Source organism: Thamnophis elegans, unplaced genomic scaffold, assembly GCF_009769535.1.
Source record: "Thamnophis elegans isolate rThaEle1 unplaced genomic scaffold, rThaEle1.pri scaffold_322_arrow_ctg1, whole genome shotgun sequence".
Lineage (NCBI taxonomy): Eukaryota > Metazoa > Chordata > Lepidosauria > Squamata > Colubridae > Thamnophis > Thamnophis elegans.
Window position 1 is genome coordinate 16,916 of NW_022473793.1, and position 14,278 is coordinate 31,193.

The 14,278-nt window shown below is 46.2% G+C and overlaps 1 protein-coding gene across 1 annotated transcript; it reads right to left on the reverse strand.

The window, feature by feature from the left end:
• Positions 1-2,092: 2,092 nt before the first annotated feature.
• LOC116523454 (stromal interaction molecule 2-like) lies at positions 2,093-14,271 on the reverse strand (the record flags this gene model as incomplete). The annotated part of the gene is made up of 4 exons (XM_032238573.1): positions 2,093-3,153; positions 8,124-8,358; positions 10,281-10,519; positions 14,183-14,271. Coding segments are annotated over 4 exons (1,059 nt in total), but the record flags the coding sequence as incomplete, so codon positions are not given.
• Between the last annotated feature and the right edge of the window lie 7 nt (positions 14,272-14,278).

A 14,278-nucleotide genomic window follows, 5' to 3' on the forward strand; every position in this document is an offset into this window, starting at 1 on the left:
TGCGCAAAATGGATGCAAGCTACTTTTTCGGTGACTTTCTAACCAGTGGTGGGATTCAACCGTTTCGCTGAGCGTGTGCTTCACACTTTGCCCGAACCGGTCCGAACAGGCTGAATCCCACCCTGATTTCTAACCTGGTCGCTAAATCAATAATTGTTATTCTAGTATTTAAGGGGGTGGAGAAACCTTTGGATAATTTTGCCTTCTGGAAGCCCATTACTCTTATTTTGTATCCTTAAAATCTTTAAAAAGAGAAAGGCTCAGAGGTTTTAGCCTTATTCCTTCTACGGATGTCACTTTTGCCCCATTTTTTTAAATTTCCTGGGTGGCCTGTTGGAGTTCGCACACTGGCAGTTGCCTTCCTAACCCTGCAAATGTGGCCCAACACTGGTGTAGCAGTGAAATTACAATTCACACAGCATATAAAACCAGGGGTGACCAACCTTGGTAACTTTAAGTACTTGTGCCCTTCAATTCCCGGAATTCTGGCAGTTGAAGTGCACAAGTCTTCAAGTGGGCAAGGTTGGAGACCCCTGATTTACATGCTATCGGTAGAACATTTTAAAGCAATATGTTTGGTATTGTTTCCAACTGTTCTCAGATCTCCAAACACGACAAAGCTTCTGAAGTGAACTCAAAACATTCCTTTATTGTGAGCACCAGCAGCCCCGGCAAATTTTCTCTCTCACAGCAGGCTAACAAGTCTGTTCGGCAGGGAGATGAATAGTTGTCGGCCGCATCTATTCATCTCCACTCCCTGCCTTTTATCCCCAGATCTTCTTCTATCCCAAGGACCGGCCCATAGATTTCCACTGCTCTCCTCTCCTCTGCCTTCTGCACATCTGCGCGTCAAGCACTGAACCCAGCTGTTCCTCCTCTTCCTCATCAGCCACCTTCAGACCTGGGGGCTGTTGACTCTCCATCTGAGGGCTGACGGATGGGCCAGGGTCCGCCTCTGTCTCTCTTTCTGACAGCTCCATTCCCTCTCCCCCCTCGGAGCGCTCAGGTTTCCTTGATGCTGACCCTGACTCCCATGCCGGCCCCTCAGCTGCTGGAGGGGCTGGCGGCCGACAGGCCACACCACCAACATAATACTTCTGATTAACAATGCTTAGGGAACGCTGGGCCCCCTTCTCTTTGAATTGCTACAGTATTCTGCATCATCTCTGCTGTAAAAGAAATCGGAATATTCCCAAGAAGAAGAGTAGAATAAAGAGAATAGACAGCAAGTAACGGTGATATAAAAAGGAATGCAGTGGCTCAGTGGCTAATACGCTGAGCTTGTCGATCAGAAAGGTCGGCAGTTCGGCGGTTCGAATCCCTAGCGCGGCGTAACGGAGTGAGCTCCCGTTACTTGTCCCCAGCTTCCACCAACCTAGCAGTTCGAAAGCATGTAAAAATGCAAGTAGAAAAAATAGGGACCGCCTTTAGTGGAAAGGTAACAGCATTCCGTGCGCCTTTGGCGTTTAGTCATGCCAGCCACATGACCACGGAGACGTCTTTGGACAGCTCTTCGACTTTGAAACGGAGATGAGCACCGCTCCCTAGAGTCGGGAACGACTAGCACATATGCGCGAGGGGCACCTTTACCAGTGATATACTTAGGTAACATTACATATAACGAAACCCCCCAAAAACTTAACTTGGAAAAGGGAATGTCCATGATCCGCACGAGTCATTGCACAATAGGATTATCAATTTATTCTCTTTGCCACAGTACAAATATTCACAAATCAATCGTCCTTTCACTGTCAAAGTTTGTAAACAAGTGCCCACATTTCTCCCAAACCCAGATTTACGTCTGTGAATATCTTAGAAAGCCCCGTCGTGGTAAAAGGAGCAACGTTTTCCCGCTTGGGTGTGAAATCCGAAACCGCTTCTCTTCACACACATTTCTACCCAGACGGCCTGTGCAACGCCATAAAATCATAGCGAAGGCTCTGGATTAGCGCGATCTTTAACAACAGGACCCAATCTCTTAGGTTAATAAATGCATTTAAAACGAGGTTCCAGTCCCAGAAGTTAACGGTTAGAAATGCTAACTTCTACGTAGAAACGACCTAAAAAAAAACAAAAAACCCCCGCAACAGTGAACCAACTCATCTCTTCCTTTATTTTCACTTTGCAAAGATACTTTCCAGTCGGGAGAACAGTAGTGCAATTTTAAGTAAGTTGTACTTCATTCAAAAAGTTATGTTATGTCCAGTACACAATGCCATAGTTTCTATGGAAAGATTAAGAAGATGCTCAGGTAAACAAGGGGAAGAAGAAGAAACATGGCAAGCCCATGCAGGCTTATGAAGTCCGTTAAAGCTCGTGTTAAAGTGTTGCTGATCTTTTATTTCATTTTTTTAAAATTTTAGAAACGTTTTTATATATAAACTAAAAAAAAAAAAAGCAGAAATAAATAGACGAATGACCGTTAAGTAGTAAAACTGTCTTGAAATTGAAAAAAATTTCTCATTGACAGCTCGAACTTTTAAAACAGAAGAAAAAGAAGAGTCGACCTAAGAGAATTTCTCGCTGTGGCTTAGAAAAGTCTTGACAACTACATTCTTAATTTAAATAATAACAATAAGGATAATGACCGCAGAGTCAAAAAGAATGCCGTGTGGTTGAAAAGGGAGAGAGTCTTCCCCTCTCTCTTCCAAGCAGCCTTACTTGGATTTCTTCTTGAAAAGGCTCTTGATTTTGGACGGTTTTTTGTTCCGCTCTCCGTTGTGATAAAGGTCTTGTGAAACGCTACTCATCCGGGAGGCGGGAGAAGGTTCGTGCCCGGCTCGGCTTTCGCTGCTGGTGGAGGAACATGAGGTGTGACGAGGTTTGGGGAGCGGAACGCTGCTGCTGCCGCCGCTGCTGGACAGCTGGTTCATGCTGCAGGACTTCTCCAGGATGCCGTTATACACTTTGCTCGCGGGACTGAAAATCATACTTTTCGTTTCCGTCAGCCCCACGCAGTCCGGAGAATCCCTGGAGATATCGGCGGTGAGGGAGGAAGAGTCTCCGGTAGAGGATTGTTCTAAGGACACATCCTCCTGGGATGTCTTTTGAGGTGACAGGGGTTGATATATTTTGAGGCTCGAAGGGGGAGACTGCTTCCTTCCCACGGAAGAATTGAAGGAGTCGCACTCGGAAACGGTATCCTGGACTTCCCTAGAAAGACAGAGGAGACACGTCAAGGGATCAGGTTAATCTGTACAGTCACTCAAGTCCATTGAATGGGCAACGTAATAAGGTTTAACATATTTTTGGAGTATAGGATGCACCTAGCTTTTTGGGAGGAAAATAAGAAACAAAAAAAAAAATCTGCCTCTGCCTCCCAGCAATTTGCCTCCTTGCAGCAAACAGCAAACAGCCTGTTTCAGCTTCAGCACAGCATGATTAGCACAAGCAGCTGATTGTCGTTTGGATCAGCCTCCCGACCATCAGCTGTTTCAGGCTGCAGGGATTGCCATAGCCTATTGCCGCCTCCGCATGCTCCATTTTCGTCCTCCGCACGCCCGGTTTCGGCCTCTGTGTGCCCCATTTTCTGCACGTTCTGGGCGGTGGGGATCAGAATGGGTGGGAAATGGCGCACGTGGAGGCTGAAAACGGGGCGTACAGAGGCCAAAAATGGAGCGCGCAAAGGCAGCAAATGGCAATGGCAATCCCTGCAGCCTGAAACAGCTGATGGTCGGGCGGCTGATCCAAACGACAACCAGCTGCTTGTGCTAATCAGTCTGTGCTGAAGCTGAAACAAGCTTTTTGCTGTTTGGTGCAAGGAGGCAAATTGCTGGGAGGTGAAGGCCAAAGGGTGGGGGGTGGCGGGTGGGCTGGGCCACATTCGGTGTATAAGATGCACTCAAATTTCCACCCTCTTTTGGGGGAGGAAGTGTGTCTTATACTCTGAAAAATACGGTACCTACAGGCAGTCCTCGACTTACAACAGGGACCGTTCAAAGATGCAATGACTTACAACAGATTTTCACACTTATGACCACTGCAGCATCCCCATGGTCACGTGATCAACGTTCAACTGCTTGGTAGCTGACTCATAATTGTGAGGGCCGCAGAGTCTCATGTGCTCCCATTTTGGGACCCCCTGACAAACAAAATCAACGGGGAAACCAGATTTACTTAGCAATCGTATTACTAACTTAACAACTACAGTGGTTCACTAAACAACTATGACAAGGAAGGCCATAGACTGGGGCAAAATTCACTTAACAAAATTTTCTTAGCAACATACATTTTTGGCTTGAATCTGGTTGTAAGTCAAGGACTAGCTGTATCTGTCAAGAAAGATTCATAGATTATGCTCATTATGGAAGGAAACAATATGTGCGAAAAACCTTCCGTCCCTTTCCCATATCTCATTTTAAGGCTTCAAAACCAGAGGGAAGGTTAACTTGCAGGGAGAAGTCGTGACCCGTCAAAACCGCGGTCCACAAAAGCGCGATCGACGAAAGCGCGCATTTGACGTCATCACAGCGCGACGAAAAAAATTAAAAATTGAAATAAAAATAAAATTAAAGCAAGCCGATTCACATAAAGGTAAGGGTTAGGTTTAGGGTTAGGGTTAGGGTTAGGTTAAGGGTTAGGGTTAGGTTTAGAGCGTTAGGGTTACGTTTAGCGTTAGGTTAAGGGTTAGCGTTAGGTTTAGCGTTACGTTAACGGTTAGGTTTAGGGTTAGATTTAGGGTTAGGTTAAGAGTTAGGGTTAGGGTTAGGGTTAGGTTTGGGGGGGTTAGGGTAAGGTTTTCGCTTTATTTTTACATTTTTCGATCACAGCGCGATGTTTTCGTCGCGCTGTGATGACGTCAAATGCGCGCTTTCGTCGACCGCGATTTTGTCCTCCGCGGTTTTGTGGTGGAACCGGAACAGTGGCACATTTCAGCAAAATCCCTACGTTCCCAGCTGCCACAGCTGAGAGCCTACGATTAGAGCAGTGCCATTTCTAACAATAGGGGAGGTCACGAGATAACTTTTAGCCTACTGAAAATATTAAGATGGAAACGCAAAATGAGTTGAATTATGCAGAAGCTCCATTGCATTGGCTTCAAAATCAGTGACGGTTTCACTTCCATCACAACAGCCTAAACACTGGCAATTTCTTCGTGATTTGTGGTAGACCAACCAACCAGCGTATCTCTAAAGTCTGGCTATTTGTGGCCAGTAATCCTCGGTTTGATATGCAAAAACCCTATAGACAACTGAGAGCTATATTTTGAAGGCTCCACTAGGAGGCAGTGTTAGCCAGTCATATCTAATCTAGAAAGCTAAGCAAACCCTGGTTAGTATTTGAATGGAAGTCTATGGTGGAGTCCCAGGAACCAGACTGGCGGGGGGGGGGGGGGAGCTTCCAGAGAATGCAATAATGAGTTATTTCTCTATTATTCCCCCCCCCCAAAAAAAAGCTTCATGGATGTGTCCACATTAACTTAAGAGGCCTCCAACTCTACTCAAAGAGTAGCTTCAAAATGAGATAGTTAGCACATAAATAGGTAGGTAGGTAGATGATGATGGAGAGGGGGAGAGGGAGGGGCAGACAGAGGTAGGGAGAGACAGATAGACAGACAGTGAAGGTAGACAGACAGATGGATAGTGGGATAGGGAAGATGGATGGATGGATGGATGGATGGATGGATGGATGGATGGATGGATGGATGGATGGGTGGGTGGGTGTGTGGGTGGATGGATGGATGGATGGATGGATGGATGCATAGGCAGGCAGGCAGGCAGATACAGTAGGTAGGTAGGTAGGTAGGTAGGTAGGTAGGTAGGTAGGTAGGTAGGTAGGTAGGTAGGTAGGTAGGCAGGCGATAGATGGATGGATGGATAGATTTTCATTTCATTTATTTTTTTCATTTATACTTTATTTGTATGCCGCCCTTTTCCCTGAGGGGACTCAGGGCGGCTCACAGTTGAAGGGGGGGGGGGGAGACAGACAAGTTACAAACATAGAGTCATACACCGTTAAAAACAGTCACACCATTCGAGTGGGGTTACAAGTCGTTAGCCCCAGGCCTGTTGGAACAGCCAGCTTTTAAGGGCTATGCGGAAGGTCTGGAGGATGGTGAGGGTACGAATCTCCACGGGGAGTTCGTTCCAGAGGGTCGGAGCAGCCACCGAGAAGGTAGATGATATAGATAGATAGATAGATAGATAGATAGATAGATAGATAGATAGATAGACAGACAGACAGACAGACAGACAGACAGACAGACAGACAGACAGACAGACAGACAGACAGACAGACAGACAGACAGACAGACAGACAGAAAGAAAGAAAGAAAGAAAGAAAGAACCAATAATAATAGGATAGATTATACTATTGGAGCAATACCTAAAGGATTGCCTTGATATATAGACATTTTTAACTTATTAAACCTGAATATTCTTTGCAAAAACAACACCTTATTCGGAACTGCCTAGATACTCGGACTCTACCTTAACAGCTCTTAGGTTAGAACCTGAACTTTAAAGTTTTTAACTAGTCCCAGGTTGTGAATCAAATTGAAGATTGACAGAAGGCTTTATTTCGGCAGCTCAAGAACAAGCCTTAACCACAAACTGCATGAAGGTAAAAATTCAACATGTTACCACCAACAGCAAATGTCGCCTCTGTAATGAGAAAGACGAGACAGTCGACCACTTGATCAGTGGGTGCAGCAAAATTTCACAAACTGACTACCTACAACACCATGACCCTGTTGCTAAGATCATTCACTGGAAATTGTGCCAAAAGTTTGGATTTGACTACAGCAAAAAACCACTGGGACCATCAGGTTGAGAAGGTTTTAGAGAATGAGAAAGTCAAGAACTTGTGGGACTTCAGAATCCAGACTGACAGGCACTTGGCCCACAACACACCTGACATAACAATAGTTGAAAAGAGAAAAGTATGGTTCATTGACATTGCAATACCTGGAGATGCACGAATTGAAGATAAAACAGCAAGAAAAAATCACAAAGTACCGGGACTTGCAAATTGAAGTTGAGCGACTGTGGAAAAAGAAATCGTGTGTTGTCCCGATTGTAATTGGAGCCCTTGGAGCAATAACCAAAGGGCTACCTCACTATTTGGAAATTTTAAATTTATCAGACTTGAACATTCTGATCCTACAAAAAACCACCCTACTTGGAACAGCTTATAACCTCCGATGTTACCTTAACAGTTCCTAGGTCCTTGGTTAGGACTCGAGCTGTTGAGCTACCAACCAGCCCCAAAGGCTGTGAATCTCACCAAAGATTAACCACGCAATAATAATAATACAACCTCCCGTCCTAATCTAAGGGATGAGTCTCTAAACTTGGCAACTTTAAGACCTGCTGAATTCTGGGAATTGAAGTCCACAAGTGTTAAAGCTGCTGAGTTTGGAGACCCCTGATCTAAGGTGACCACAATTTCTCTGCTCGTCACAGTCTTTCAGTTCTAAGGGGAAATATATACCGTATTTTTCAGAGCAAAAGACACTCCGAAGTGTAAGACACACTTAGCTTTTGGGGAGGAAAATAAGGAGGAAAAAATCTGCCTCCCAGAAATTTGCCTCCTTGCAGCAAACGGCAAACAGCCTGTTTCAGTTTCAGAACATCCTGATTAGCACAAGCAGCTGGTTGTCTGCAGGGATTGCCATAGTGTGCTCCATTTTTTGCCCATTCTGGGCGGCAGGGATAAGAATGGGCAGAAAATGGGGTGCACAGAGGCCAAAAACAGGGCACGCAGAGGCCAAAAATTGAATGCGGCGGAGGAAAATGGGGCGCACGGAGGCAGAAAATGGCAATGGCAATCCCTGCACGCTGAAACAGCTGATGGTCAGGATTGTCGATCCAACCGACAATCAGCTGCTTGTGCTAATCAGGCTGTGCTGAAGCTGAAACTGAAACAAGCTGTTTGCTACAAGGAAGCGAATTGCTGGGAGGCAGAGGCCAAAGGGTGGGGGTCAGCGGGTGGGCGGGGCAATATTCAGTATACAAGACACACCCAAATTTTCACCCTCTTTTAGGGGAGGGAGTGCGCCTTACACTCCGAAAAACATGGTATATTTCTTTTTTGTGCTAGTGTTCAGAGTGGAGAATGCCCAGAATTCATCCTCCATCATCTGTCCTAATCTGGTCTGCGCGTGAAGGTGCCAAGGTTCGTACCACTGCTTGTCAGCGGTGAAGTAAATTGCTTCCTCCTCTTCTTCGGTACGGTAAGCAGCAGGGCAACTGGACACGGAGAGGAGGTCAGGGTCCGCAGAGTGCAGAGTCGCCTGCGTGTGCGCAGCGTGGGGCGTTTGTGCTGTATGTTGCAACTGAGGCGATGACGGCACCACATTTCGCCTGGAGCGATACACGCTGCTACTCCGCGCTAAGGTGCTGGTTTTCACAGCGGACCCTGAGAATAACAGAAAGAAATAGGTTCAGAAGCCCGTTCATGAGTCCAGCTTCCCTACCAAAACATTACTCTGCAAAGACAGAAAAAAATCCCCTGGAAAACCCTTTCTTTATAAAGGTTTTGTTTGTTTTTCTTTCCTAATCATTTTCTTTTAAGGACCCCATAATCCCTTGTGGGGTGGAGCCTAGGCAGGTGAGTGCAGCTAGCAGAGTGTTTTAGTGGCCGGATGACCTTCCTGTAGCCCACGCGGAGTTTTGTTCAGCAGATATATATCATTGTGCTCAGAGAGAGAAATATCTGCCTCTACCTAGGATTGAACTCACAGCCTCCTGATTGCAAGGTGAGAGCTCCCCCTTTAGGCCAATGCACCACGCCTTTTCTCCCCGTTCCTAATGCTCTTCTTTAAAATACAGCAGCAGATGAGACAGACATGGTTACCGCTTAGTATAGGAGTCAGCCACTTGTGGCTCTGGAGCCGCATGTGGCTATTTCATCCCTCTGCTGCAGCTCCCTGCCACTGGTCGGATCCACAATTGATAGGGCTTTCGGTTAGGACAGGTAGAGAAAGAAGGATGCTGTGCTAGGAGGAGACTCTATGGTGGGGGAACCAGACTTCCGGTCAGCTCTAGAATTGAATGGGGGCTGCCGGTTAGGACCTTTGTGGCTCTTAAGGTTGCCGACCACTGGCCTAGTAAGAGAAGATTTAGATTTATTCAGTTTGTATGCTGCCCTATTCCCGAGAAACTCAAGGCCGCCTGACTCAAACATTTAACTAAAACCAACACAGTCCCTTTCCATTAAACCCAAAAGAAGAGTTTTCTCGGGTTTTCTGTTTATGTTCACTTTAAGAATTTTCTGCATTAAAGGTATTATAATCTTGGAGGTGGGGAGGGGCATTTTGAACGTTGTTGTTGTATATGTTGAGGGCAACAAGACTATATGTACAGAAATGGAAGGTCACCTCGATTCCCACAATGAACAAATGGCTGCAAAAATGGATGGAGTTAGCAGAGATGGCTAAATTGACTGCTTTGATCGAAGAAGAAGAAAATACAAATACTTTTATTTCCACTTGGAAACCACTTCTGGACTTTGTGCCTGAGGTGGGGGGAAAAATGAAACTCTTGACTCTGGGTTTTACCCATTAGAAAGATTTGTTGTGGTAGAAGTGGCTACTTTATACTATTATGGAAAAGTCAAAAGTTGAGGTTTTGAGGTTAATGCCTTATTAAATCAACTGAGTCTAAAAAAGCGGGAAGCCACACCTCCGAGGCTATGATGTCACTTTTGGTAGACTCCGTCCTATCGGATACTCACAAGAGTTAACCCATGCACGGCTGTTGTCTCCACCAACTTTAAAGAATACAAATACTTTTATTTCCACTTGGAAACCACTTCTGAACTTTGTGCTTTAGAGAATACAAATACTTTTATTTCCACTTGGAAACCACTTATGAACTTTGTGCTTGAGGTGGGGGAGGGAATGAAACTCTGACTCTGGGTTTTACCCATTAGAAAGATTTGTTGTTGTAGAAATGGCTACTTTATACTATTATGTAAAAGTCAAAAGTTGGGGTTTGAGGCTAATGCCTTATTCTACTGCACCAAAGGGAGTTGGAAATCAATGCCTTTCCCACCCCACCCCTTTTTCTTTCCCCCACTTCTCCCTTCCTCTGAACTCCCTAAAAGAGTGCAAATGACCATCAGTCTGCAAGGAATATAAATCCTCCCATTCCCCACCATCCAGTCAGAGCTGAAGAAGCTTCTTGGATGAGAAGGGAAATGTCTTCATTTTGTCGCCTCTTGAATAAAGTAACACCTTTGGGACAACCATGACCTGGATGACTGAGAATCATAGACATTTAGCCAGCCCCAATTATGTGTGTCTCGTCTGAGGTCATCTGAGATACCCCACCGCATACCATGAAACTGGGAAACGATGGGAGGGGTATCTTCATCGAGGTCGTCGACTCCCCCCGCGATTGGGTAGGGTGGGATGGACACTCGCGGCATGACCACCCAACTGTGATCTGAATAGAGGGAGGAGGTCAGGCTTGGCAGCCCTGAGTTATAGGCTATCTGGAAGCCGCAGATCTTCTCAATCTGCTGCCATCGGTAGAGTCGCTCCCTCAAGCAGGTAGTTAATTCAGAAAGTGCTTTCCTAGGAAGAAGGCAAGGGATTAAATCAAGCTATGTCACACACCCACAACGATACAGATTGTCCTCGACATACAACAGTTCATTTAGTGACCATTTGGGGGGGAAAAGAGACACTTATGACCGTTGCAACATCCCCGTGATTTACATTCATAAGTTTGATAACTGAAGTGGGGAAGCCGGAAGTGTCGCGGCGAGACCGGCTGGAAAAAAGTGGGCTCTGCCTAGCCCCGCAGGAATCCAATCAGACAAACCGCTGTCGGGAAATCTTCGGACCGAAATCCGTCCTGGAGGGACGGGGGAAAAGAAGGGACATCTCAAGACGACCAAGAGGAAGCAGGAGTTCCTTGGTAGGTCAGAGAAAAGCCCTTCAAACTGGGTCCCTGGGTCACGCAATCCCCTTTGCGACCTTCTGACGAGCAACGTCAATGGGGAAGTCCGATTCACTTAACAAGCCTGTTACTAATTCAACAACCGCAGCGATTCGCTTAACAAAAGTGGTAAGAAAAGTCGTAAAACGGGAGGAAACAATTGCTGAACAAATGTCCCACTTAGCAAGCTAAGGGAGAGGGCTCAATTGTGGTGATGTCGAGGACTACCGTATATACTCAAGTATAAGCCGAGTTTTTCAGCCCACTTTTTGGGCTGAAAAAAGCCGCCTCGGCTTATACTCGAGTCAGTGAAAAATTTGCCCGAAATGGAGGAGAAAAAGGGGCGGGGCCATGCCGCTGGGTGACGCTCGTGAATGGCCCGGCGCCCCTGTGAGTTTCCCCTCCCTCTGTGTCAGTTTGCCGCGCAGCGCGCACCGCACCATCCCCCCTCCTCTCGTTCTAATGTAATGCAGGGCTGTCTTACGATTCCCCTTCCTCCCCCTCCTGCCGCTCTGCAACGATGTCCCACCTCCTCCTTGTTATGGCAAGCAGCCACATAACGATGTCCCAGAGCTAGTTTACTGTTTTTCTTTGAAATAAATATTCAAAAACATTATTGGTATCTATTTTTATTTTTGAAATTTACCGGTAGCTGCTGCATTTCCCACCCTAGGCTTATACTTGAGTCAATAACTTTTCCAGTTTTTTGTGGTAAAATTAGGTGCCTCGGCTTATATTCGGGCCGACCTATACTCGAGTATATACGGTACCCTGTTTCCTTGAAAATAAGACCTCCCCGGATAATAAGCCCAATTGGGCTTTTGAGTGCATGCGCTAAAAATAAGCTCTCCCTCGAAAATAAGCCCTCTCCGAAAATATTGCAACACAGCAGCAGTTTCGGGGGAAACACAGTACCTGTATTTAATTACCGGTCAGCAATGAGGCTTCTGCCTTCGGTGCTACACCAACCTCAAGAACAACCAAATGTAAAGTTGCACTTGGGTAACTGAGAAACAACAAAGGTGTCCTTTACTCTATGCTGGCTCAGTTCAGGAAAGCAGGCAGCTGACAGATGAAGCTGGCCAAGTGTTTTCCCGGCTATGGCATCTACCTACTGCCCCAGCAGGCGGTGTGGCTCCACAAGAGCAACAAGGTTGTGCATTACTTCATTTAAGAGACATGTTGTTCCATCAAGTTATACATACAGGAGTTGTGGTGGCGCACTGGTTAGAATGCAGGCTAATTCCGCTGACTGCCGACTGCCAGCTGTTTGGCAGTTCGATTCTGACCAGCTCAAAGTTGACTCGGCCTTCCATCCTTCCGAGGTTGGTAAAATGAGGACCCAGATTGTTGGGGGCAAGAAGCTGACTCTGTGAACCGCTTAGAGGGGGCTGCAAAGCACTGTGTCTAAGCGCTATTGCTAATCTAATCACGTTCCTTCCCTCCCCAATCTTTTTAGTTGGGCTAATGTATGCTTTTTATCTAGTGTTGCACTTATATTGGTTCCACCACAAAACCGCGTTCGACTAAAGCGCGCTCGACGAAACCGCGTACCTGACGTCATCACAGCGCGATGAATAAAGCACGCTGTGAGCGCTAAAGCTAAAATTAACCCCTAAACCTAAACCTAACCCCCCGAAACCTAACCCTAAACCTAACCCTAAACCTAACCCTTAACCTAACCCTTAACCTAACCCTAAACCTAACCCTAAACCTAACGCTAACCCTTAACCTAACCCTAAACCTAACCCTAACGCTTAACCTAACCCTAAACCTAACCCTAACCCTAACCCTTAACCTAACCTTAACCCTAACCCTAAGCCTAACCCTTACCTTAACGTGAATCGCCTTGCTTTCAAAGCGCTTTTTAAAGCGCCCTTTTTTCTCCGCGCTCGCTGTTGTCGCGCTGCTGATGACGTCAGCGACGCGCTTTAATCGGGCGCGCTTTAGTGGACCGCGGTTTTGTCGTGCCACGCTTATATTATTAGATTTTATATAAGGGGTCCTTGGTGCTCTCTGAGCTTGTCTTCTTGCAGACGTTTCATTACCCAAACTAGGTAACGTCATCGGTGCTACAAGAAAACCCGCAAGCTCAGAGAGCAACAAGGACCCCTCATGTCAACCCTGAGCTACAAATATTCTCCTTTACTAGTAGGTTTCATATAGTTTCTGTCTTTGAAAATCGCAAGCCGCTCAAGAGTAACCGTGTGGTTTAAGATGGGCAGCTAATACATTTTGCCAACAAAGAGTCCCCATGTTATGACGGTAATTGGGACTGGAATTTCCATCGCTAATCAATGTGGCCGTAGGTACTGTATAACATCATGTGACCAACCCCACCCCTCCCCAAATCACTTAGTGTCAGCCCTACCAGGGGAGCCAGACAGGAAGCAGGGTTAGTTGAAATAATATTATTCTTAGGCTACATTAACACAAGACTCGACTGTAACTCTCCAAGATGGCCAAATCCAGGAAACTTGCTTTTCATAAGGTCTTCTAGCAATAGCAGTTAGCAGTTAGACTTATATACCGCTTCATAGGACTTTCAGCCCTCTCTAAGAGGTTTACAGAGTCAGCATATCGCCCCCAACAATCTGGGTCCTCATTTCACCCACCTCGGAAGGATGGAAGGCTGAGTCAACCTTGAGCCAGTGAGATTTGAACCGCTGAACTGCAGGTAACAGTCAGCTGAAGTGGCCTGCAGTACTGCACCCTAACCACTGCGCCACCTTGGTGGAGCATCACTGTCTGCTTAAGGGCTGGAGGAAGAATTAACCCTTCCAACAAATACACTGTCCCATACTGGATCCGTGCTCATTTAGAAGACAGCATCAGCCAGAATAGACAAGGACTGATCAGCAGGAAGCTGGGGTTGTCCTACACACAATCCTAGCCCTTCCTCAAGCATCCCCACCTTGAAGGACTTCGTTCAAATTATGTTGAGCTTTTAATTTAAAATGTGTGAGCCAGCAGTGGGATTCACTTAGGTTTACCACTGGTTCACAACTGCGAGCGTGCATGTGTGGTCGCGTTGCCTGCGTGCCGCTTGCATGCTGCCTGCGATTGTGTTTTGCTTGTGTACGTGGCGTGCCCGTGTGCGCATGGCGTTGAAAATGATGCTACATAGGACGTTTTGGAGCCAGGGTGTGTGGCCAGGCCCACCCGCAGACGAACCAATCCGAACTGACTGAACACAACCTCTGCTGTGAGCCTCATTTAAAAAACAACAACAACAACAACAACACAAGGTTTCCGTAACCAATAGAAAGGGCATTATGCCTACTACATGTTCTTACTTTGCTTCCAGAATCTTGTGGTCCACTTCATCTAGTGAAGAGCTGTGTGCAACGTGTAACGTCCCAAATACAGTATTTCTCTTCTTTTTAATTTCT